Raw genomic sequence first — 27,317 nt, 5'->3', positions numbered from 1 at the left:
ACCAAGCAGCTACCCTTTAGAAGGCTGCAACTCGAAAACTATTTCAAATATCGAGATATCGAGTGTATTAATAGTATGTTAATTTTGAAGCTGTAACCTTTAAAAATATGAAAAAAATATTTTATTTTGGCAAAATTTGTTGTTAAAGCACCAACTCTGTTTAAAATCAAGAAGTACCGGTTACATTAACTTGTATTTTAACTGAGTCTATAGCCTTTGTTGCTTGTCAGAGCTAGACATTTTGGTAAGTTAAACTCAAGAGGGTGCCTAATCTTCAACCATCAGCGAGTATTCTAATAGCGCCACAAATAGATAATTGGTGATAATATTATAAAGGAAAAAGACTTGATTGTTTGTTTGAATTGAAACTACTTGATAAATTAAAAAAAAAAAATGTTTCAGAAAAGTTAGGGATCCTTACTAAAATGTCAATAATTATAAAAAATAAACTAAAAATTTCTTAAGTCTTGTGCGAAATTTCATTGAATAAATAATATTAAAAATTCGGTATTCGCATCTCATCGTCTATATGCGGTTCTCTGCACCCAAAAGGGATAGCAAATGGGGTGATCTGCTAGACAATAATAAAAATTAGATATGATTTTGAAACTTGTTTGCATTTTTATAACAATTTACTCATACTTCATAATAATTTCAGTAATTATTTTCCTTAAAAGTCTTAAGCAATTGGTAAATTAAGTTTGCCATACTTAATACTGCTCAACGTACCAATATGGCTAGCAAATAAAAAAATCGAGAGTGTGTAGCAACCCAAGGAATTTAAAGCGGCGCTCATTCTTTAAAAAGCCACGCATATTGTGAAGGTAATAAATAATTGTAGCTAGGTACCATACATTTATACGTCCCTCACTTCATATGCGCTTGAATCATCGACCAAAAGTGAATTGCGCCAGTGTCAAAGCCCCGACCGGCACATATTTGGGAAACCGCCACAAACCGAAAACAATTGAATACTTGGCAACGCGTTATGCCTTAAAGGAAGCAAAGTTTTTGCAAAACCAATTTAAATTCGGAACACATTTGTGCTTCTCAAATTTAATTATGAGAAAATATTTCAGCACATAACGCACACTAACTACAAAAGAGACACAACTTATACTCAAAATAATTATAAGAGAGGCAAAACTCATACTTACTAATGCTAATATAATAAACACAAAAAGGTCACAGCTCGAAAAATGGCAAATGTTCAGGAGGTAGAGCTAGCATTTAACTCAAAAGTAGACCTAAGAGAACCTGATTTTCCAGTTAAGGGGTTGAATGGGTTTACGGGTTTAAAAAAAACGACTTTTTGTGTTGCCTTATTAAATTCTACAACACCTCTAGAATATTGTCCTAAATTTTCAAGTTGATCCGAGTAATAGTTTTAAAGATACAGCCTTGAGAACTTGTGCACTTGTTTCCCACTTTTATTGTCACTCAAACTTTTAAACGTGTTTTTCCCGAAACTATGTTTTTGAATTCGGTTGGCAAGATTTCTCGACAACTACTCAACCGATCTTAATGAAATTTTACACGGTTCTTTGAGATACAATTCTTAAGTTTTGGCTAAAGAATTTTTTTTTCGATTACAACTATTTGAAAAAAAATTTCGTAAAATTTGGCAAAATTTTTCCTGAAATTTTTAATTTTTTTTTGTAAAAATGTCAGCCAAACATTCAATTTTCAGTTTTTTTCCTTTGTTCAAGTTCGAAGTTAAAACTTTAACTAAAACGCGTATTTTTCACTTTAGATGATCCTGTAAGGAGTTACCCTGCCAATGTGGGCGCATCTTTTTTTCGAGGTGTCACCGGATATGGCATCGCAATGGCGCCGAGTTTCAAATATTTTTTTCCAAAAATTTCAAAACTTCTTTGTTAATAGTGCATGTTTGTAACAATAAAAAAAACTAATAAAATATTTAACTTTTTATATGAAAAAAATTGTTGAAAAAGGCTGTTGTTTACCCGAGTAAAACCATGTAACCCCTTAACTAAGATAGTGAAGACAATGAAATTTCTTCCGTAGTAAGATAAATGTATTACGAAGTAATATATTGAAAAAAAAGTTATTTCAAAAATGTTTGAGTTTCGATTTTTTTGTGTTTGGTGTGCGATAACTGAAAATTAAAAATGACAAAACACAGAAACGGAGCTCAGCCAATGACAAACGGTGAAATTGCGAAATGTAAAAATAAAACTTAGTGCGAAATTAGTTGAAAAAATATATAAAAATCGCAAGCAATAAACAAAAATGAGCAGGCTAGCCTTGAGCGCCAAAGGTAAGCGGCATTGTTGTGAGCTCAACTCGAGATATAAGCGCATCAATACTAATAACAGCGGCATTCTAAGGCTAATTTTACATTAGCGCAGGCCGCGAATGCAGCAGAGAAAGCAAAAGTGAAATTTCTTAGGGAAACGCATAGTGAAGTTGAGAAATATAATTGTTTTCATACGCTTTTCATGAAATCATGAAATCGCATAGATTCAATCACATTTGAGTCGCGCTGTCAAGCGACAAGCATACATACATACAAACGTACATATGTATTTACATTTCATATTTTCACTTTTTTTGTGCGCGTGAAGTCTGTGGCATTTCCACAAATAATCCCAGGCGATTGTCTTTTAATCCCCTCGAAATCGAAAGCGTTTACAAAGTCAACATTCATAGCTGCATTCATAAGCACACACACACATGCACAAACTTTGTAATGCATGCATGTGTGTGCGCTTGTTTGTTGCTCATGAAATTCACACATACCTGCGGCGCCAGCAAATGCTACACACAGCCATCAAAAGGTATGAGTGAAGTGTGATGGCATGGATCAAGCGTTTAAGCCGCGACAAAAGCCCTGGCAAAAACTAAAAACCAGGTGACAGCAATGTTGAACTTGCAACAGTTGTAACGCGTGTGCGACGCTTGCATTCAATTCAATTAAACGAGCGTTTACGTTTGGCTTACACACATGGCTCAAGCCGCACTTGCCACAAGCTCCACAAGTTGATGTTATAATTATTTATTAGTATTTCCCATTGGCTATTGTTGTTGTACGCTAAGTACGTGATAATAATTTAAACTTTTTTACACGATTTTTTTTTGCAGTTATATTTTGTTGAAATTTGTGCATAATGAAAGCGAAATTTTGTGCGCCTGCATACAGTCCTACATATGTATGTGTGGCAAGTGTTGCGGCATGAAACGCACCGGCAGGGCAGCGAAGACGCCACCAAACGCTGCAAGCCAACGCGTCACACATAATTGCAATACAAACATATGTACAATAAATAAATATATAATTGTTATTGTAGGTATGAATGCATGTGTGTTGCTGCCTTAAGTGTGTGCGTGCGCATAAGTTTTTCCATTTGTGACATATGTATGAAAAGCGCAACAACAAAAGCGCTAAAAAATCTATTACGATGAGAATGCATTATGCTCGCCACGGCAGCACAATGAAAAATGAAAGTCGTTCGGGATTTAGCACTGCGCATGCGCAGCAACAGCGCTCAAGGCGCACATAGCTGAATATATGTATGTACATATGAATGTTAGTAGGCACATATGTAGGCATATATGTATGTATGTATGCATCTAAACAACAATGAAAGTGCACTTGAGTCTGCGACTGGAGAGTACTTGTGCCATATGAATGGCTGCGCACTTACATATCTCGACACCGATGTTACCAGAGTTAGGCAGCCGCCAAGTACCGACTTGAAAGAAAGTTTGAATTGCCTGCCGAAAGTGCTAAGGAAAACAATGTGAAATTTGAAAATTTTATGATATATGCGATAAATAGTACATAACGTCACCTAAAATGCAAAATAACATAACATCACTTTTCATAAGTTTACAGGCGAAGGCAAAACGTTTTAATAAAAAACACTCGTATTGAAACAAGATTTGAGTTATGGTTATATGTGTATTTGTTATCGTACACTCATATTGAAAAAAATGTGAGTTTATTGGTTATAAAATGGTTATATTTTTGGTTATGAACTGGTTATATTTTTGGTTATAAAATGGTTATATATTGGTTATTTTATTTGACAGTGATTTTCGATTTTTTTTTTTGATTATGCGTTATTTTACCTTTTAGGTGATGATATACATACACTACGATTATATGTATGTACATACATAGTATGTATTTATATAGTAATTTTGACAAAACATGCTTTTGGAAGGACACAACATAATCTTACTTATATAGTTTTTCTATAGGAATTGACGGACAATATCAGAACACGGAACAAGAAAAAATGCTAACTTCGACCAATAAGGCTATTATACCCTTCACAGCGTTATTTATTATACCATAGCAGAAAAGGGCATTAAAAGATCTTTATCGTCATTTTGATCGATTAGTTTGTATGGCAGCTATACGCTATAATGAGCCGATCCGAACAAATTGTTCAGAGATTGTAGAGTTGCTTTATATATTAATTTATGCCAAAGTTCATGAAGATTTATTGTCAAATAAAAAAAATTTCCATACAAGCGCTTGATTTTGATAGAACAGTTTGTATGACAGCTATATGCTATAGTGGTCCGTTATTGGTAGTTCCGACAAATAAGCAGCCTCTTAGGGAGAAAATAACATATGCGAAATTTGAGATCGATATCTCAAAAACAAAAAAGAGAGCCAACAGATTATTTAAGCAAAAACTTGAATTTGGTTGGAAACTTTAACTAGACACTCCAGAATAGAATCTATCTAGAATCTCGCATGGAAACTAGAGAAAAAATTGCTTTGGATTCATGTGAGAGTATAAGCAAACGTGAAATATTTTCATTGCTTTAAATCTACTGGAGATTTTCTTATATAATTGGTACCTACTTACATACTTATGTACCATAATGTATGCACACTTGTGTGGTCTGCTTTATTGGAGAACCTATAAGTATTAGTTATTCAAAAAAAAATATCGTAAAAATATTTATAATTACCTCACATAAATCTCTTCTTCAAAGTTACAGTTATAATTTAGTAACTGATTACTTGACATTATTCAATAGAGTGAATAAGCAATTGTCTATTTCATTTTGGGGACTTTTTAGGTTAGGCTACAGTTAGCTATTAGAGCACAAATATGCTTGTGGAATGTATACAGCGGTGAATCAAAATATTTTCACACACATACATATGTATATATACATGTCAGTATAGTGAACCGAAACACAATAAAAGCGAATATGAATTCGGTGTTGCGCATACGCGTTGACCGTTGTGCGCATTGACGTATGAATAACTATTGAATTTGTTGGTTTTGTTTGTTTACCTTTACGCATAGACAATTTACAGCTACACATCTTGTTAGCCCATTGTGGGTTAAGCTGCATTTGGGCCAATTCACAAGCGGGTACAATGTTGCTTGGAGAACGAAACAGCAAAACAAACGACAGCTGTGGACAAATAGCCGATTTTGCAGGCTTTATTGTACATATACATACACATAAAGGGTGTTTTTTTGAGGTAGAGACTTATTTAGCGGGATTTCTGTCAAACTACTTAGTTGTCAAAGTAGACATACATACATTTTTGATATTTTCTTTCGTCAAGTCAATTGTCAATCCTGTTCAAATCACTCTGTTTCAATAGTCGGAGCACAGCGTTCTGTCCTTATTTAGGAGGTAAGGCCGAGCAAGTTGAAAAAGTTGTGTAAACTTTGACCCCAAATGACCTTCGTAAGACGATGTCGCGATGGCCATAGGTAGAAAATTCTACTAACGCACTAAATATAATAGCATTTGCGAACTACTAACGGAAAGTATAGATAGTTTTTCCATTTCAGTTTTTCTTAAAAAATAAAGTTCTGTAGCTCCAAAAAATCACCTTATGTATATAAGGTGTTTCTAAAATAACTGCTTTGTTACGTGACGAAAACACTAAATGCGGAAAACTATTTTTCTAATTTAAATGAATGTAACTATAATTAATTGGAAATTTGCTTTATAGTGAAGCCATTCTTAACCATAATTTCCGCAATTTGTCTTACAATCAACAATGAAATTGGCGATTTCTCGCTTGATCAGCATTATTAACGCGATTGGTTCAAGAAAAGCGGGTCAACACTATTTGCTGACAGAAAATGCTACCGTCAAATGCAAGTACAGAGCGACCAAAAATGTACGTTTATGTACTATATATTTTTAATTTTAATTTTAATTTAATTTTTTTGTATTTATAATGAACTTTAATGAACCAAATATGTACTATTTTGGTCAACCACTTTTTCATCAGTACAAAACTTTTCTGGTTTCTCAGCGAAAAACTGCGAGAGGTAATTTTCACAGATTTCTCTTGAAGCCAACTTTACTCCATTAAGGAAGTTCTGCATTGACCGAGACAAATGGTAGTTCGATAGTGCAGGGTCAGGGGTATATGGTGGATGCATCAAAACTACCCAGTCAAGCTCAATAATATATATAATTTTTTTAATGAAAACTAAATATTTTTGTAAGGAAATGGTAACAAATGAGTTATTTGAAGTATTGCCCTTAGCTAGTTACAACTTTCCCGTCTTTTTGGCAAAGCTCTAATGCCATTACGGCAAAAATGTTCAACTCGGGATGCTATTCAAGATTCAAGCGATTTTCCGAGAACGCTTTGTGAGAGGAACTACTTCCCAGCCAGACCATGTGCCATCGAACGAAATAAACAATAATCGGACGGTGCAATATCTGGGGAATATGGGTGGTGGGTAGGATTTCCCAATAAGCGTTTTCAGGTAAGTTCAAACGGATTTTGGAAACGTGAGACCTAGCATTGTCATATAGCAGAACTAGTTTTTCGAACCTCCCCCTTGTATTGAGGCCGCTTTTCGCGCAGTGCCCGGCTCATTCCCACCAATTGAAGTCGATGTCATTCCCCATTGATGGTTTCATTTAGTTTCAGCGGAAAGCAATAAATATCGCCGGCCTGGTTCTACTCAAACACACAGCATAACTTTCGCAACGTGAATATTCGGCCGAGGCGACGAAGTTGGTTTTATTTTCCTTGGATTGCTGTGATGAATGCATACACTTTTTATTTAGCCGTAGGCACAATTTATCAAAGGTGAAAAGGCGACGCTTAACGTACCTGATTTTCAAATTATAAGGAACCCAAGTTCCTTGATTCTGAATCATTCCCAGCGCATTTAGTTTCTTTGATCCTCGAAACACTTCTCAAACTCGATTTGGCACTTTCAGCGATCTTTCAGATATCTTCTAAAACTACGGCCTTTCAAGTTTTCACTATTTTTGGGAATAGCAAAAAGTGCCGTAGAGACTTGGTCTAGCATATATAGAGGGAGTGGAATCAGGTATTATTTTTGGCCAAGCATTCATGAAGAAGCAACCAAGTTTGAGCTTTTAACAAAAGAAAAGTTCATAAAAACATGTCTAACCTTAACGGTCGCTGTAGACAAAGTAAGCAAAGACTACTACTGAAAAGTTTATCATACTTCATGAACATATTGCATAGAACATTTGTGATATAGTTGTCCCTTCGAATAGCATAACAAATTTTTTTTGACAGTTGGACACTCCAAACGCGCGAAATTTTAAACTTTAAAATTGACGTTTTTCTGTGAACACACCTCGTATTTGTTGGTTAGACATACCAGACAGGCAACGCTGGCCTCGTAAGTAACCCTTTAAATAGCGGTTTTTTGTTGTTGCTTCCATGTGTGCATAGTTTTGCTGATTTGCATAAACTTCGAATTATACATAAGTACATATATCTATAATATATATTTTTTGTACTTTTTCATTTCTGTGCCTTCGCTGATTGATATGCCCCACACACACCTGCAGACATATTTGTAGCCAACACAAATTAATTTTTCTCTATTCGTGGGTGTTTTCACGCAAAACGTTTTTAATACACATACACTTGCGCTTGGCCTTTTGACATTATGCGCCTTTACATACAAACATATATATATTTATTTACAGGTGTTCATTTTTCGCCACTTTTATTATTTATTTTTGTTTTATCGTTGCGATTTTGGCTGATTAGTTTGTTGCTTTTAATGACCACACTGCTGAGCAATGAAGAAAATGAAAGTTTTATGCCTTTAAGGTGTTGGCCACATTTCACTAGCAAACTTATTGTTTTTGCCTACCAAGGCGATTTGTTAATGTAACGCCATCAAAGCAGCAGCAATTAACGATGTTCATGCAAACTTGTGAATATGCAAATATTTATACAAAAGTTTACACGAAAGCAGCAAAGAGTGGAAAAAATTTACACGAAACTGGCAAAAATATTCAAAAGTTTACCCGAACCCAACAAAAGTAACCTAAACTTTACCCGAAACCAGCACAAATATCCAAAAGTTTATCCGAAATCTGCAACGATAACCAAAAGTTTACCCGAAACCAACAAAAGTAACCAAAAGTTTACCCAAAACCAACAAAAGTAACCAAAGCTTCATCCGAAACCAGCAAAAATATCAAAAATTTACCAGAAACCAGGAAAAATATCCAAAAGTTTACCCGAAACCAGCAACGATAACCAAAAGTTTACAGGAAACCAACAAAAGTAACCAAAAGTTTACCCAAAACCAGCACAAATATCTAAAAGCTTACCCGAAACCAGCAGAGTTTAGCAGAACGAAGTTACGATTTGGTAATGATGCATGCCACAGTGGCATATATAACTAGTTTGGATGACTTAATGTGCAGAAAATTGACAAACTCACGGATGAAAATATATGCACACAAAGTTCGATTTTTTGTTAATTTCCGATATTTTCGTTAACACTTAATTTAAAATTGGTTTTTGGAAAGATAAAAGGAAAATTTCTCGTGTTTCCGAAAGCGATTAGTATTTGTACTCACACATATTTCCAACACCAAAGGCAGCAAAGTGTGTAATAGCACTTCCACTCACCTTGATATCCGACCGATGGTCAGCCAAGTCCATGTGTAAGTACAACATTTCTACGGACGCAAAAAAACAGAGACACCGTGACACCGGCGCCGCACAAGTGAAATCGATGTGACTACGATATGCTCCAGATCCAGCGCAACAAAATATGGTCGCTCATTTCAAAGGCAGAAAACGGCGAAGACAAACCGACTGAATTCTCAGCTAATAAATACAACCGGGCACTGGTCGCTTTTTGTGGCCAGCGTTGCTGGTGTCTGCAGTCGTTGCACCTGCGCTGGGCGACACATTTACATGCGCTGCTGCGCTGTTGTTGTTGGTGTTGTGCTTCAAGTGGGTTAGCGGCGGCGCTGTGTTAAGTTATTGATGACAAGCGTGTTGAAGATGATGACTTTGTTGACAACAATTTGCATGCGAATTTTTTTGCGCTTTTTTTCAGCACTTATGCCAAGTGGCGACTGGAGCGCTGTTGGTGTTGCAGATGCGCCCAATATGTTTTGAGTTGTTGCTGCTGTTGCTGTTGCTGTTAGTGTTAATGACAGTGAGACTATTGGTGACAGCGTGCATGCTATTGCGCTTATGATATTTTTTGTAAACTTTTTGTTGGTTTTATTATTTCGTTTTTTGTGCAGTTAGCTGTAAGTGCTGTTATAAATTTAGTGTTAAGTGCAGAGAGAGATTGCAAGTGCGATTCGTAGCGGGCACAGCCACATGCAAAGCTGCGCGCATAATTTTTATAAGTGCGTATGTATGTATGTTTGCATGCGGTGGCGCATTGGCAGCGTTCTTTTGGGAACGTCGCGTAATTTTAGCTAAAAATAAATAACTTTACAAGCGTGCAATATTTTAGTCGCGGCAGCACGTAGACTTTCTAGGACTGCGTGGCAGCGGCTAAAATATACCCCTAATAATAATCATACACCGGCAGACGCAAGCAGATACACATACACATTACCACTACACACCTAATTATAACATTTGCCACCGGCTTTTCAAATATCATTAATAACTTAAATGCTTTTCTCTGACCTCAATGGGTGCGTATTTCGCAGAAGTTGCGTTTGCTTGCAAAATTTTGTAATTTTTTTAATCAAAGATTTTTTACAAACTTTTTTTTGAAACTTGGGTGCAGGTTTGATATTACTGTGCTGCGTTTTACTTACTTAGTTGTTGCGATTATTGGTTTAGTTGAGGTTGTTGTCTAAGTACAGATTTGGAACTTTAATTTATTTCACTTTTCACTGTTTTTTTTTTTTTTTGTTTTTTACATGTTTCAACACGCCGGTGGACTAACGCTGCAGTGGAGAAATTTCGATTATTTTGTGTAATAAATATTTCTAGGCATAAAATTTTATTTTTTTCACAATTAATTACATATGCTCTTATGCAATGCCTCACTTAGGTTAGGTTAGATAAGGTTAGGTCATACGTAAAACCTCACTTAGGTTAGGTTAGATAAGGTTGTCTCACTGAAATGTCGTCAAAAATATGTGTGTGCATATTATGAGTGGTATCATATCATATATTAGAGAATACAGAGATGTATAAATTTTCCAGAATATGCAATTTAAAAGATTAAATTTAAAGCGAAAAAATAACCGAAACGAACATTTCTGTTACAGTAAGCGACAACTGAATAGCAAATTATACTTTACGAGAGCATATCGTCTACCTACCGCAGACTATGGAGTATATTATCGAACACTATCAATCCTTAGCATAGTAGATGGAACAATAAAAATCAGGAAGTTGCCGAAAGAACAGTTATTTATATTATTTTTCGATTTTTAAAGCTTAAATGCATTGAATATCTTGAAAAATAATATGTTTACTATATTTTTTATTTATTTACGCCTGTTTCTAACTGAATTTTGTACCAAAATTTATTTTCAAAACAAGGAAAAATCTTAACTTTGGCTGCATTGCAGCTGAAATACCCTACATAGCTGCATATTTTGTCATAAAAAGGTATAAAAATATGTTTATCTTGTTTTTCAACGTTCAGTTTGTATGGCAGCTTTATGCTATAGACGTCTGATCAGAAGAATTTCTTCGGAGATTATAAAGCTCTCTTAGACAATAATCTGTGCAAAATTTCGGTAAGATAAATTCTGAAATAAAAAAGTTTTTCGTAAAAAGACTTGATTTTGAACGCTAGTTTATATGAGAATTATATGCCATAGTGCTGTGAACTGAGCAAAATATTCGGAAATTGTGGCGTTGCGCTTGAAAATAGCCTATGCGAAATTTCATGCAGATATCTTTTCAAATAAAAAAGTTTTCCATACAAAGACTAGATTTTGAACTATCAGTTTGTATGGCAGCTATAGCTTATAGTTGCTCGATCTCAAAAATTTGTTCAGAGTTTATAGCATTGCTTTGAGTAATATTCTGTGCAAAATTTCGAAAAGATATCTAGTCAAATAAAAAAGTTTTCCATACAAAGACTTGATTTTAAACTATCAAGTTATCAGTTTGTATGGCAACTATAGCTTATAGGGGGGCGATACTGGCAGTTCCAAGGAATAAGCAGCTTCTTGAGCACAAAATAACAAAGAACAAAGTTGCAAAGTTTGAGATCAAACACTATGCGACCAGTTTGTTTATGCACCAAACCAAACCAAACAAAACCGAAGCCGCTCAACTAGTTTCCCACACACTCGTCATGTGCACTGCCTACAACAAACAAGTGTTTCATTTGAATCATTTTGAGACGCAAAATTCTCTATACAATTCAAATTCAGCATTGCCATTTTGCAGCAAATATGCAGTTAATACGCAATTACTCATAGATACTTCGGAAAATGTGCTCGCTTGCGTGCGTTTCTTCCGGTCACTCACTTCACGCAAAGGCCATTCCACTACACAACTAGGCGTAATCATAGTATTTATGGAAAACAAATCATCTCAGGTAAATTCAGAATTCTAAAAAAAAAACAAATTTTGCTGAACAAAAACAAACAATGGCCAATTGAAAGCAAAAGCGTCATTCATCACGCATCAGTCTCGTAGCGTGTATTTATTTTATTTTCGAACAACTATTTTGCATATCAATCACCACAATAAATATTATTTGAGTTGCATATCTATGTAGTAAAAAATAATTTTGAGATCATTTTTCATTTTTGAGACTAACAAATAAAAAACATACAATAGTTGCTTTGTTCTTTTTTGTGTGCAATTGGTGGCAGTGACTTCACGCAACGCTGCCGCTCCTACTCATCCCATTTGCATGTCACAGAATGTTTTGTTGTCAATATTTGTGTTGATGCTTTGGAAATTCACACAACAATAGAAGCACTCTGCAACTCCGCAACACACTGCGGGGTATTGAAGGTGAGTTTTGAAATGAAAACTCAATTACGTAATCGTAAATTAGATTAAGCAGAATATAAATGTAAATTATTAAACCTAACCTTAACTTGGTATTTGCACATATAGAATTCATCATGCATCATATATGTATGCACATTAGGGTGAGTTAAAAATAATTTATTTTTTTTCGCTTGATATTTTGAGGAGTAGGTCCTTAGACAGCTTTACGCAATATAGATTATAGAATTCATCATGCACCATATGTATGTATATGCGCATTAGGGTGGGTCAAAAATAAATTAATATTTTTTCGCTTGATATTTTGAAGGAGTAGGTTCTTAGACAGCTTTACGCAATATAGATTATAGAATTCATTATGCACCATATATGCACATTAGGGTAGGTCAAAAAAAATTTTTCGCTTGATACTTTGAATAAATAGGTTCTTACACATTTCGGAAATCGCGCCGAGTATGAGCTCTATAATTCATCATGCACCATACTACATGCACATTAGGGTGGGTCAAAAAAATATTTTTTTGCTTGATACTTTAAAGAAATAAGTTCTTAGATACCTTTACGCAAATCGCGCCAAGTATAAGCTCTTAATTGTAACGGTAAAATTCTCCCCTTAAAGTTTTAAATTTTTTCTTATCATGAGTTGGGAGAATTCATATATCGCTTTCAACTACTTGAAAAAATATCTCGTTTTTTGAATGTGATAGGAAATTGTATGCTCTATAAATGGTTTTTCGAAATTTTTCGACTAAGTTAAATGTTTACGTAATATACATCGTCAAAAGTCAACGAAAAAAGTAATAAGGAAACCAAAATAAAGTAAAATAAGAAACCGTTTTGAAGAGCAGTAAGCTTCCTGCTTAACTGTGAGTTTTGCAATTTAAAATTATTTCTTTTTTCATTGAGTTATAAAACTAAAAAGAACAAAATTTGCCTTAAATCAATCAAATTTGCACCGTTAATATCTTTGAAAAAGTTAGACTTACGAAAAAACTGTTAGCGGTCATTTTGTAGAGCATTCAATTTCCTACAAAACCTATCAAAGAGGAAAAATATTGCTGCTTATTATAGGAGAATTCGAAAATCACAAAGATTTCGAACTTCGATTTTCGAAATTTTATTTGCGCCATTTCGAACAATATTTTCATGCTACCGAAGGAAAAAAAATAAAAGTTTTTTTTCGTCCCAGCCTAATATTCTTATATACACAAGCATGATGACGTCTCGCATCTAAATCCAGCAAGTTTAGCAAGTGTCAATTAAAACAAACTTTATGAAAAACGACCCTCTTCAGTAGTGCATATATTGGGAAACCGTGGCTCACCCGCAGCACTCAATTGCACACTCGCATATAATGCGGTTAGAAGTGCGATTTGATAGCAAAGATTCGCAGCTCAGTGTGAATCACCGTCAACTCTGAGCCGAGTTCTGTGTGAGAGCTAATAAAAGTTGTACGAATATGTGCTCATTTAGCATTGTATTTGTAAATGTCTAATAATTTAAGCCTAGTTGCTTCACTGGAGTTCTATTTTTCGCAAAACTTGCACATTTGCTGGTGTCAGCGCATTCACAAAGGGCGTCCATGCGACGAACTTGGTAAAGCTATTTAGTAATAAGTGCTCGCACTTAATTATGACTGTGTGAATTTTCAAATTGAGATTTCAAATAGAATCATTCTGTGCCAACACACACCTGTAGTACACCGCTGGAGTGACTAATTTTCTCGCATGCGCTAAATGCTAATTAATATTGGTAATTGTCTGGAAAATAGACATGACGCACTTCGCGCATCTAATTTAGCGATGCTGAGAGTGAAAAGCATGAGGCTTTGTACTCCGACTAAAGTGAGAGCATCTCATATTCATAACCCTGACAAATGAGCACGAGCCCTATGAGACTGTGTTTGATGCCTTCTAAAATATTGAAAAAATTTGCTCAGTAGGAGCTTATTCATTTTTCTATTTTCAAGTTTTCATTTGTAGAAAAGCAAATCTTTCAGCTAATTCGACTGCTTTTTAAGCGAAGAAAACTCATCCAAAACCAATGTCGGCATAAAAAAGTACGCCAGCAGATCCTGCGCAGTCTAAGCGCTATGAGCGAAAGGTAAAGAAGGAAACGCATGCTTTGAATTTCAATGCGATTCAGCGTCAAGGAGCACAGACACACTCACAAATAACAGAAAATACATAAGTGCCATGCATATTGGCTCTGCAAAGGGTCAGGTGCTACAAACACAGGAAAACATAAATCTTACACAAGAGGCTCCAATCACAAACAAAAAAGTGAATGACAAGGCGCAGGCGTGTGAAAGAAAACGATGAAAAGAGAGCACATCAACGAGTTCGACCTTAGCGCTCTACAATTTTAATTTGATTTGGAATCGTGTTTCGTATTCACTGATATACTATTGTGTAGTCGAAAAAGTCTTTTCGTTTTTTGTCAATAGATAATATAAAATGCCAAAGTTGCGTTTCGTATGTTTTCCCTTAAGTAGACAACGCTGTTAAATCAAAATAAGGAAAACGAATGTTGTCTTCATTAACCACTTTCTACATGTGAAGCCTGACAAACGGTGTTTGACCGATTTTAACGCACTTGGCGCGCGTTGTGCTCCGGGATGTGGCGGCGCAACGAAATGGCTTTGGGGGTGTCGAATTACAGGTGTGAAGCATGAGCAACAAAAGCAGCAAGAACAACAATTGCGTATATTTGCAGCACTAAACAGAAAACCACACATATACATACATATATGCACATTAGAGCGGGTCGATTTTTTTACAATATCGCATATGCGGGAAATGTTCTACGGATGATGCTGAGCAACTCTGTCTAGGAGACCATGAGTCTAAAAACGATTACGAGCCAGCGAATTATATGTACATTAAAAAAATAAAATTAAAAAAAGAATTGTTTGAAAATTCTAACTGTATATAACCACTTAAGGCAAAGTTTAAAAAATCTGAAAGATCAGTTGTATGAAAGATATGTAATATAGTTATTCGATCTGATCGATTCCGACAAATGATCAATAGAACATAAAAATGCACCCGCGTATTAGATTTCCTATGGATATCTCAAAAACTGACGAACAAATTTTTATAATCCCCAAAAAACCTTATAAATCGCTCACTTTAAACCAGTTTAGACCCATAGCCTCTTAGTCAAAATTGTTCAGAATAATACGGAGCACATTTCCCGCCTATTCGATTTTTCCGTTTTTTGGCTGCCTGTAAATCAACCCGCTCTAATGCACCTACACATAATTATACACACATATTCGAGATTTCAGTCGACATTAACGCGGTAAATGCAGTTATTTAAAGAAATGGGTTGCACTGTTTTCTTCCTTTTTTATTTCTCTACTTTTTCTCTTGTTTTTGCATTATTCAATTACCGAATGACTTCTTTTATTTTCACTGCAATTTATTTTGTTGTTTGCAAACTTCATTAGTTCCACCGTTTTGCGGGCTTCATTGATAACCTGGCCAAGTGAGGCTTACATGAGGCGAGCAGATTGAATTACATAAGCACATACACACACTTCTTTAATATTTTTATTATAATAAATATACATACACATATATAAGTATTTGTAGCTGAAAACACTTTTCACTATTAATTTCACTGAAGTGTTTTACTGATTAATCAATTTCTGCAACTTGTCAGCAATTCTGTTTTTATAATACGAGAATTTTGTATATTCGATTTTTTTTTATAAAATTATGATTCACAAAACTTTCTTAGTTAGTATTTATTTATATTTATTTTTAGCGCATTTCACTTTTTTAATTAAGTACCTGTTATTATCACCTTAGTACTTAGTATTCACTTTTAACTTTGTTTTTTTTTTCTATTTCACACAATAAAATTATTTATTAATGCCGCTTAAATACAGTTAATATTATTAGAGAACACGTATCCGTTCAAGCATGCGCACCTGAACATCTCTCGTAGACAACTGACGCGCCGCCACAACGCAACCTGAGCTAGCCGCCAACCGCTGAGAGCGCTGTCAATGGCTGTTGCAGCCTAACGAGCAGACGGGTAACCGCAGCGGGTGTACGGTGGCTCAAACGTGTTTCTCTCTTTTCTTTCACTGTTTCCTCTGCTTAAGTCTTCCGCAGTCTACCGCTACCTGCAGCACTAACCGTTGCCCATATTGAGTATTGAGTTTACACTTGCTTTTTTGAGTCTCACAGCCTTCGGCAGGTCTCGCCAAGTTAAATAAACGAGGAAAAGTCGTCAAAAGTGCAATATGTGCAATGTGGGAAACCGGCTTTTTTATCAGTTCGCGCATAAAACATGTTCGATGCCACAAGTTCGATGCATTCTCTGGTTTCACTAATAGTATTAACGATGTAATTGGAGTTTTTGGCTTTTGACAGACCCGCAAGCTTGCCATTTACACCATCGTCGGGTTTACATTTACAAGAGATGCGGTGATTATTGTCTTCATTCTTCAATTGGTTGACTAAGCTTAGCCAGCAACGTGCTCACCTGTATTTGTTGTTGCTTTGGGCTTCCGCTTCATTGTGCGTAACACCGCATACATCGTTTGTCTCTTGTCGTGTGTTCATTCAGTAAATTGTATCAATACAAATCTCGTTATAGTTTTAGAACTTTTCGGCTTGTCACCACATACGCAGGCGGTCACATGCTTAATTTGGTCGTTGGTTCACCATTCGCCACTTCTCGTTTGTTCAATTATGTTTTATGTTGGGCTTGAATTTAACTGCTTCGTCACCTTTTGTTAGGTCAGTGTTCCCCGGTTGTGTTCCTGTTGCTGATTTCGTACAATGTGTGTACAAAAAACTGTACAACAATGTGCATGTGTGTGATTATTATTGTTCTTAAATATTTGCGTGACAACAAACATTTGTTGAGATGTTATTTTTTGGTACTTTAGAGTCTATTTTCTAGATTCATAATACACATAATATCCAACAATACATATATATTTTCATTTTAATACCCTGAACAGTGTACATCGTATCAGGGTATACTATAGTGAAATATTATTTTTTTTGACAAAATTCGTTTTTTTCTTCAACCTACATAGTTCCTTTCAGGGGCGATACAATGATCATAGTGACCCTTCAATTTTTCGATATCATTTTTGTAGTACGATTTCTTCTTTGCTTTAAAATAGACCTCAGTTTCGGCGATCACCTCTTTCGACGATTTCCATCGATTTCAGCGCGTTTACCGAAACTCAATAGTGGGCCTTACAGGCACTTTTCTGCTGGTTCCACGTCAATACCAATCGTCTATGGGCAGATGCATCAAACTATCATTTAATGTCTATAATCTGCGCCGTTAAACTCGCTGGTATTGGATAAAAAGAGGCAAAATTGGATCAACAGAAATAGCTTCTTGAAGCGTAGTCAGTGGCAATTAGGACCAGCCATAGTTTCTATACTAAGTCGGTAAACTAGGTAAAAATCATCTGGGTATCTCGAAAATAAAAATAAAAAAAAATAAAAAAAATCTGCACAAAAAGTCAGAAAAGGGATCAACACAAGGTTTGGGGTTTCCACCTTCAGAGAATTGATAACACGGTGATTGAGATGAAATAGTTTTCACGGATCCGGATGCCCCAACTTAAAATACAATGGACAACTGAGGTTGAAAAAATCAGGTATTTCACGAAATTTCTGAGTTATTGGATGAGGCTTAATTAGTCACGTCGGTCACTCCGGATCCCAGGGCCTAAATGCGAGCGCCTGAGGTCCGACGCTCATGCGTCTCCCTTTTGAATTAAAAAATTGAAAATGAGAGTTCTATACCCCCAAAAATACACTCAAAATTTATTTCGAAACATTTTTAATGTTCATCCATTTTTATAACCAATATAAAGAACGACTATTTTTTATCATAACGCTTCCAGCTAACCACATGAATCGCAATGGACATCGAGTAACCAATTAGATTTGAAATTTGCGTTGTTACACAAAACAGGAAGAAAGACAACAAAATATATATGAAGCAAAAAGACCATTATCAACAAAGAAGCTACGTAGGGTCGCCGCACCAATATGGTTGCCTGGAAGCAATGAAACACAGACGACCAGTTTAGGAGCATAATGAAATCATCTCTAAGGGGTGACATAAAACAATACGCCGCCCAGACTTCGGACGCAACTAACTTCTGACAAGCACTGACCGTCATTCACAATGCAGCCATTAACATCTTTACCAACTCCATCTCAGTGAATGACGTACTTCGAGTCAAACCACCACCGATTGCAGACAAAGTGCTCGAGTTGCCGCGAGAAACGAGAGTGGCTTTACCGCAGCTTCGTTCTGGTTACTATAGCAGGTTAAATTCCTACTTATCCGGAATAGACCCTAACATATCAAACATAAGTCCAGCGTGCAATGAGCCTCCGTATGACACCAGTCACTTCTTTGCATGCCCTGCTAACCCTACTCATCTGACACTCTTCTCGCTTTGATTGGACCCCTTCGAAACTGTACGTTTCCTGGGCCTACCGTTGGTTAACACCGATGATAACTTAGCAAATCCTTACCATTCTAACTGGGAATAGGTACCCGTTACAACAACAGTGGCCAGCGTTTACTAAATAATAAAGAAGGCCATAGCGTAAAATCGTAACCAAGCAAGGCGTGAAATGCAAATATCAACTTTGTCAATAGTTATGAGGTTTATAATGGAACATGCGTAACGGAATATTGGCAACAGCGGATTATCGCAGAAATGCAAATAATTATGTAAATTAAAGTGATTATGATTCGATTTGCTTCGGTTTCACCAGTTGACACATAAAAATTCTAAACACAATCTGGTTGAAAAAAAACTAAAAAGGTTCATTCAATTTGATTAGCATGAGATTTGTCATTTATTAAACTCTCCACTTCTTTCTTTGTTTACTGAACAATATACCATAGCTTTCACCGTTTCACAATTTTTATAGTAAACAGAATCTACATATGAGTGGTCAATATATATTTTGAAATTATAATTTCATTTTTAATTAATCAGTCAACCGGTGTTTATCGTAAATCTCTTGGTTTACTATGAGAAGTCAAAGTTATATCACCGCATATAATGCTATGTTAATATAACTGTCCATGACACGCTTGTGGAAAATCAAATTCAAATACTAAAAAATAGAAAATGTATTTTGTACTCACCTCATTTGGATGTTGAGCCTCTCCTGTGGCTATATCCTTGCTGTCCTCCGATTTTTTCGACAAAGCGGAAGCGGAAGCATTGGTTTCGTTTACGCTATTTTTTGTTGATTTATTTTTTATTTTATTGTTATTGTTATTTTTCTTTGGTTTCGTCGTTTTATTTGTCGTTTGTGAATTGGTCGTTGCATTTCTGCTTTTTACTTCAGACTGGCTCTGCGGCCGCGTCTGAAGCGTTTGAATTTCTTTCTTAAGTTGCCCAATATTACGTTCTTTGGTTTTTATTTCCTCCAGCTGAAAGAGTTTAAACACAAAGAAAATATTAAAATATCTTAGAAAATATAACAATTTCAAGTAAATTTATCGAATAAAACTTTTTTGTTTATAAGTTTATTATTTTCTGGAACGGACTGAGCTCCACAGCAAATGGCAATTGCATGACCTAAATGACGAAACGGAAGTCGTGGGAAAATTCTTGGTAGCAAAGTACTTATCCTCCTCTTTTTTATAACTATTGTATATCATATACTGAAAATCCGGACAACTAAGAAAGGACGAGCATCACACGCATAAAACGAAGGCAGGCAGGCAATCAGCTGAAGCATGTAAGACTCGCTGCCAACACCCAAGGTCAGCCGCGTTATTGGACTATGTTCACACGGAGACTCTTTTATCGCCCAAAACTTGCTTTTTGGTAGACGAGGACGACGAGAGAAGACGAAGAAATCGCGTCGCTCGTGCTTAAATGCCACGCTTTCCATGTTTCAGAAAAAGGAGAATAAAGACATGAATTATCTAATAACAATATTTTTTTTTTGTAAAATTCAAGAATTTGAGAATGCAAAAGATGGTCAACCTCAAGTTTCAAACTCATCGCGTGCACACGAGCGACTCCAACATAGAATTTGCATATAATGAGCGGCAAAAGAATCCTCGTGTGAACACAGTCTTTCGAAAATGAAACGATCGCGCTTACGTTTCGTGTTATTTAAATTTCGCTTGCGGCTAACACTTGTCTTAAACGTTGCCATAAATCAAATTGACGGTAGTCTGAATGAAGGCGCATAATGTACACACAAACTTACAAAGAAATGAACTGAAATCCTTTGAGTCTGCAAATGAGTATGAATTTACTGGCAAGTTTTAGCAGACGGACAGTAATCGATATTAGTTTTTAAAATTGATTGCAGACACTTGTACTTTTCAATGAAAAAATATTGTTTTTATATATAGCACTAGCTAACAGTAATGACTGTGATGTTAGAGGCTGTTTCTTGCTTTGGGTTGCTAAAACCGAAAATTATAGTAAAAATGTCCTATCACGTACGATTTTTGTGTTGCAGTCAAGAAGTGTTGGATTCTATAATATAACTGTAAGTGGTTGAAAATTTTGAACTCAAATTCGTAATCATAATATCTCAAATATGTACTGCACAGACCTCCTAGCAAATTAGTCACAAATTTTTCCTTTACTTTTGTTGTGTAGAGTAATCAAAAACCTTAAGTCTTTAGTAAAACTGAGTCAATGTTCTGGAACTATTTACTCTCATTTCCGGCAGTAAATTGCAACAACTCGCTATTCAACACTTCAATTCACAAAAAACGCCTGCAGCAACTCGTTTGTATTCCTCCCAACAATATTGAGAAATATTTGTTGCAACACGCTTAAGAATTAAGCAAAAGAGAAGTGCCGTAGAGTCATTTGTTTGTTGCATGCAACATTATTTACTTCATGACTTTTTATATCCTGCAAAGAGCATATAAAGTCATGCCATGAAGTTAGCAACACCCAGAAAGGAACGGCAATAATATAAATGATCAGCGTGACGAGCTGAGCCGATTTACCCATGTCGCTTGCCTGTCCATCTATACGTCTGTATATACACACGTTTTTGAGATATCGATCTGAAATTTTGCACACGTCTTTTTCTACCCAAAAAACTGCTCATTTGACGGAACCGCTGATATCGGATCACTTAAACATATAGCTATCATGCAAACTGAAGGATCAAAACTTTTTTATTTGACAAATCATCGATAATAGATTATTCCCCAGGCAATGGCACAATTTTCGAACAAATTATTCAGATGAGGCATCATATAGCTAAAAAATTTTGTATAACCTTTTGCTATAAAAAATGCGGCGGTCACTGATATTTTAGCTTCGGTGCAGCCGAACGTTCTATCTTATTTTGTTTTGGATTCTTTCACAATTCTCTTCACCACGCGTCACGTGCTCATTGGTTATATGACTCACTGGTGGACAGAGAATTTACACACTCCATTACTATTTATCAATAAATTCGTGAGTGACATTGTCGTAGGAAGATTATTCGTGTTTTATATTGATAAGCAGAAAATTAAAAAAAAAACTTCTTAAATTATTGGTAATCATTCAGCTTTTCGTGCTACCCAAAATAGTCAGAAATAAGGCAGTATGAGGCATATCTACGTCTGGTGAAAAAATTGGAAAATGCATTCTCTATTTGGAAACTATTTGTTTAATAACTATGTTTATTTGTGTGTTTTGTCAAGATATGCCTTAAACTTGATTATTATTGCATTGTTCCAATATTCTAAAGATGCGTTGGAAAGTTACTGTGCTTATGCGTCTTTTTCAGCATACTAGGTGTAATTCATTTAAAGTGTAAATAACAAAAAAAAAAACAAATTTTTACTCAAATATGTCGAGCTTTGTGGCTAAAATTTATTTTGCAAGAAGTTCTTCTTCATTATCTTAAAAGGAACCTCAGTCGAAAGCCATCGAATTTTGATTGAAGTTTATGGTGATCATACTCTAGCCAAGCGAATGTGCCAAAAGTGGTTTGCTTATTAAAATTGGTGGTTCTGGCTTGGAAAACGAAGAACGTCCTATGCGGAAAAAAATTGAGGAAGATGAGGAACTGAATGCATTACTCGATAAAGACACAACACAAGTAGAGCTTGCAGAATCTTTTGGAATCACTCAAGCAGCCATTTCAAAACTTTTAAAAGAAGCCAAAGAAATTGGTGTCATATGAGTTGAAAGACGATTGAAAGTCAGAAATATTGCTTGAACGCTGCAAAAAGCAGTTATCGCCGTAGTGCATCGGATTCTGACTGGTGATAAAAAATGGATCAATTACGACAAACCTAAATACAACAAATCAAATGTGAAACCTGGTCAACCAGTTAAATCAACGGCAAACCCGAGTATCCCTGACGCCAAGCTTTGGTGAGATTATAAGTGCTTGCTATATTATGAGCTCCAAAAACCGAGTGAAGTTCGAATACCCATTACCCGTCTGAAGAGCAACAAAGCCGCGCGGCTCGTTGGATTAATGGCCGAGCTATTCAAATACGGCGGCGGACAACTAATAAGAAGCATGCATCAGCTTCTTTGTAAAAAGTGGTCGGAAAAAAGAATGCCCGAAGATTGGAATTTAAGTGTGCTCTGCCCAATCCACAAATAGGGAAACCCCACAATCTGCACCAACTACCGTGGGATAAATCTCCTCAACATCGCGTATAAGGTTCTATCGAGCGTATTGTGTGAAAGATTAAAAACCACCGTCAACAAATTGATTGGACTTTATCACTGTGGCTTTAAGTCTGGAAAATCTACAACTGACGAGATATTCATCATGTGCTAAGTTTCGGAAAAGACCCGTGGAAAGAAGATCGACACACACCAGCTGCTTTTGACAGGACCAAAAGAAGTTGCCTTTATGCCGCAATGTGTGCATATGGTATTCCCGCAAAACTAATACCAAAAGCTCCGTCAGTATCGAGAAGGACCGCTCTGAACCGTTCGATACCAAAGGAAATTTCAAACAAGGCGACTCCCTACCATGCGACTTCTTTAATCTAATGCTGTAGGAAATAATTCGAGCTACAGAGCTTATTCGAGAAGGCACATTCTTTCATAAGACTGTACAGCTGCTGGCTTACGCCGATGATATTGATATCACTGGCCTCAACAATCGCGCCGTTAGTTCTTTCATCACAACAAACAGTCGTCACATTCGCGAGTTGGCTCCCACGTCACTGTTATAACTTCGAAGTCGTAGATAATTTCGTCTTAACACCAATATCAACGCCAGCCTCGATATTCAACGCAGAATAACTCTTGCCAACCGGTGCTACTTCGGACTGAGTAGGCTATTGGGAAGTAAATTCCTCTCACGACGAACAAAAACCAAATTTTATAAGTCATGCCGTTCTGCAGAGGCATAGACGTTAACTACTTCTGATGAGTCGACGTTACGAGTTTTCGAGAGAAAGGTTCTGCGAAATATTTATAGTCCTTTGCGCATCGGCAACGGCGAATATCGCATTCGATGAACGGATAAGCTGTATGAGATATGCGACACTATTGACATAGTTCAGCAATTTAAGAGACAGCGTCTACGCTGGCTAGGTGATGTCGTCCGAATGGATAAAAACGCTCCGGCTCTGAAAGTATTCGACGCAGTACCCGCCGGTGGTAGCAGGGAAAGAGGAAAACCTACACTCCGTTGGAGAGATTTGATGGAGATGGACCTGGCTGCACTTAGAAATGACTGACGCGCTGTTTTGAACTCGGCTATAACCGAAATTTTCGACTAATCACTAGGTAATATTTTTCTAACTGGAAAGCAGTGGCTGGGAAGTTGTACCTTTGTGTGCTTAAATTTACTAGTACACATACATACATAGGGTGTCCCGAATTGAAATCCTTAAACGTGCCTCTTTATTTTGACTTACCAGACGTGATATTTCAGTTTTGGCAGATTTTGTTAATTGAGTCAATCGGATTTCGTAGGTATCTCTCAATGTGCGCATATCAGCTGCTTTACGTCTATCAGCATCGCCATTGATCTGTAATTAACAGCGATGTGCAAAGTGTCAAAAACTGCCTTGTGACATGTCAAATATGGACATTCAAGCGCAAAAACAACAACACCGAGTGGTGACGGACAAATGTTAGTTGGCACAGAAGCGCTAAATGCAGATAATAGATCACACGAACGGAATGGTTTAAAAAAACGGAGCAGCGTTTAATTATAATTCATGCAGGTTAATTATAATTTATAGCGGGCATAAATTGCAGAGTAAAAATAGAATTTCGAAAAATTTGTATAATTATTATACGCAGATAAACACACAAACACCAACAGGGTAGCTATATACATACATACATATGTTGCTGTGGATGTTAAAAATCGGATTGCACGATCTACTTTATGCCACCCCCTAATTAATGTTAAGTAACGCACTGTTGCATGCCACACTATTTGCCATGCGAGGACACCTTAACGAATGTTTGTTCTAAACGCCTGCCATTGTTGCAACACCGGCACTAAAATAAATAATAGCACCGTCAACTGTCAAATGCACAATAAATGGATTACATTAATGAAATTAATCATGGCATTAGCTTTGGTCAATTCCAATACGCCAAATGCATACGGCGCTCGCATATATTTTTATGCTTTTGTATTTGTGAAAAATATTCCATTCCATAATCTACTATTGGCCAGCTGTCTGCCATTCATCTATAAAAAGAATTGACCACCAACTGAGTGCCAACAGTTGTTTCGCATATTTCCGCTAGTCCAGGCGCGATGACACTTTCGCCTTTGTACTGTATCTTCGGCATCGCTGCGCTTTGGAGGCTTGGCGCGACGACATGGTTGGGCAGCTTTGTACCAGCGAATAGCAGCACCAATATTGCGCTGATTGAGAGTACGAGCAAGATTTTATGTAGTTTTCATACGAAAGTCGTCTATGTATATTTCGAAAACGGTACCTCTTCCGGTTATTCGGGTGATATATTACGGTATTTAAGTGATTGCGGTACTTCATACATTACATTAAGGTGTGTACTAAAATAAAAATGTTGATCTCAGTGGCCAAACTCAGGGGTTTATTATTTATTTAATAATTTTTCTTTTTTTTTTATTTCGTTTTCGGTAGAAATCATGTTAAAACCGCACCGCTGGAGCTTATCAAAAACGATGGCATACTACTGTATCTGGTAATGATCTTACATGACGCCTCACAACGCGTCGACCTTGGCATTCTACGCAAAAAATCCGCAGCCAAACACCTCTCTCATGTCATCATGCTCATTATGAATTCGGATACAGTGACAGAGAGTTGGTTGCGTCGCACCTTCGCGATCTTTTGGAAAATTTGGTTTCTCAACATTGTGATCATGTTCAGAAGAGATAGTGTACTGCAAATCTACAGATACAATCCGTTCGCCGATGAATTTCTCATACATATACAACTGTATAATGAGAGATTGCCGAGCAAGGAGCAACTTTTTCCTACGAAATTGCCAGATATGGGCGGCAGACCTTTACACGTGTGCCTGTATCACGATGAGGTGCGTGCGATTTTCGAAGATGAACGCGATGACCAAAATGTTATTGGAAGTGATGCGCTGATGTCGCAGTTCGTTGCGCAACGGTTGAACGCTACGCGTGTCATACGCCGAGTTAGTAGGTTCGGTAACTTCACATTAAAAGCAGATATTTGTTTCCAAGAAATCACAAAGGAGTTAGATGATGTGGCGTTTAATGTACGTTTTCTGGCAGCGCCAAGCTTCTCACAACAAGCCGAATATACGATCGTTCACAGTCGGGATAGTTTATGCGCTTTGGTGCCGAAGGCGAAAATAGCGACGACATTCTGGAATCTGTTTCGTTCGTTCACTATTCCCGTTTGGCTGACGATTTTGCTGTCGATACCACTCGCTTATATCTTTTGTAATTTGGTACACCTCCGCCTGAACCAATCCGAATTCGATCTACTGCAACTATATGCCATCACCTTGACAATGCCATTAACACGTATACCTACACGCACTTCGCTGCGCATTTTCCTATTCTTCTGGCTGTTCTACGGTATGCTAATTTGCAATACCTTTAAAGGCAATCTGACAAGCAGCCTGGTTTTTCGCACATATCTCGATGATGTGAATACCTTGAAGGATTTGGCTGAGTCACCATATAATTTGCTAGCATATAGCAGATATACGAAACATTTGGATAATTTTCTGAATGACAGTGAGCCAAACGAAGCCATTATCAAGCGTAAAGTGGTTGTTGTGCCGGACAAGGAACTTGTGACTGGCATAAAGAGGAATAACCTCTCGTGCGCCTATGTTCAAAAGTATCACTTTGCTGCATTCTATGCGAATGCGCGCATTCACTATTCTCGCGGCAGACCGTTATTCCACGTGATGTCCGCTTGCTTGGTACCGTTTCACGCCGTCTACATCGTGCCATATGGGTCGCCTTATTTGGGTTTCATCAACAAACTAATACGCAGCTCGCACGAGTTCGGTTACGCTGAGCACTGGGAAAGCCTCATGAATGCGGCCTTTATAGAGTCGGGAAAGAAAAGTATACGCGATGTACGGAATGATGACGATCCAGTTGTGCTTAAATTGGGACATTTTCAGGCAGCTTTCGGTATATTATGGGTTGGGCTCACAATAGCATCAATTGCATTTGTGTGGGAAATGTTGGAACAACCAAACTTTAAGCGGATTCTTAGAAATTTATATTAGAAGAATGCCTGGCAGCACAAATATGCAAAGACTTCGAAGCATTTTTACGAATTTTCGAAATCAATCAGAAAAGACAAAAACAAATATAAGAACGTTCCACATTTCATGCAGTTAATTGGCGCAGCCATGCAAGCTTGGCATTTTACTCACCATTTTCTTCTCTTCTAAGGCTCTATTCGCTTCTTTCAGCGCGTTAACTTCATTTGTCAGTCTTTGTACTTCATAGTTGGTTGTGATGCCAGCTACGGAAGCATTTGTTAAGTTTTCATTGGCTGCATCTGTCGCCTTTTTGGCGCCGATCAGCGGCAAAGTGGTGTTCTTTTTCAAATTTTCGAGAGAATTTTGTAGTCTCTTCACTTCATTTCGCCATTTTCTTGTCTCTGCTTCATTTTGTGCACTACAATTAACGAA

The 27,317-nt window shown here is 36.7% G+C and overlaps 2 protein-coding genes across 2 annotated transcripts in view; one reads left to right on the top strand and one right to left on the bottom strand.

The window, feature by feature from the left end:
• Positions 1 to 19,291: 19,291 nt before the first annotated feature.
• LOC120779417 (nucleoporin nup211-like) overlaps positions 19,292 to 27,317 on the bottom strand; it is a 32,275-nt gene continuing 24,249 nt past the window's right edge. Inside the window, exons 3-5 of the mRNA XM_040111617.1 lie at positions 27,057 to 27,303; positions 24,092 to 24,205; positions 19,292 to 19,660 (exon numbers count right to left, since the gene is read on the bottom strand). Of these exons, the coding sequence (XP_039967551.1) occupies positions 19,292 to 19,660; positions 24,092 to 24,205; positions 27,057 to 27,303 (730 nt within the window). The remainder of the gene's footprint in view (positions 19,661 to 24,091; positions 24,206 to 27,056; positions 27,304 to 27,317) is intronic.
• On the top strand, positions 24,952 to 26,906 carry LOC120779415. Its single transcript, XM_040111615.1, has 2 exons — positions 24,952 to 25,199; positions 25,319 to 26,906. Exons 1-2 carry the CDS (start codon positions 24,952 to 24,954, stop codon positions 26,904 to 26,906), a joined length of 1,836 nt encoding a protein of 611 aa, XP_039967549.1.

This window comes from Bactrocera tryoni, unplaced genomic scaffold, assembly GCF_016617805.1.
Source record: "Bactrocera tryoni isolate S06 unplaced genomic scaffold, CSIRO_BtryS06_freeze2 scaffold_105, whole genome shotgun sequence".
Lineage (NCBI taxonomy): Eukaryota > Metazoa > Arthropoda > Insecta > Diptera > Tephritidae > Bactrocera > Bactrocera tryoni.
The sequence above is the reverse complement of the archived record's forward strand: the minus strand, read 5'-3'. Positions and strand labels throughout refer to the sequence as shown.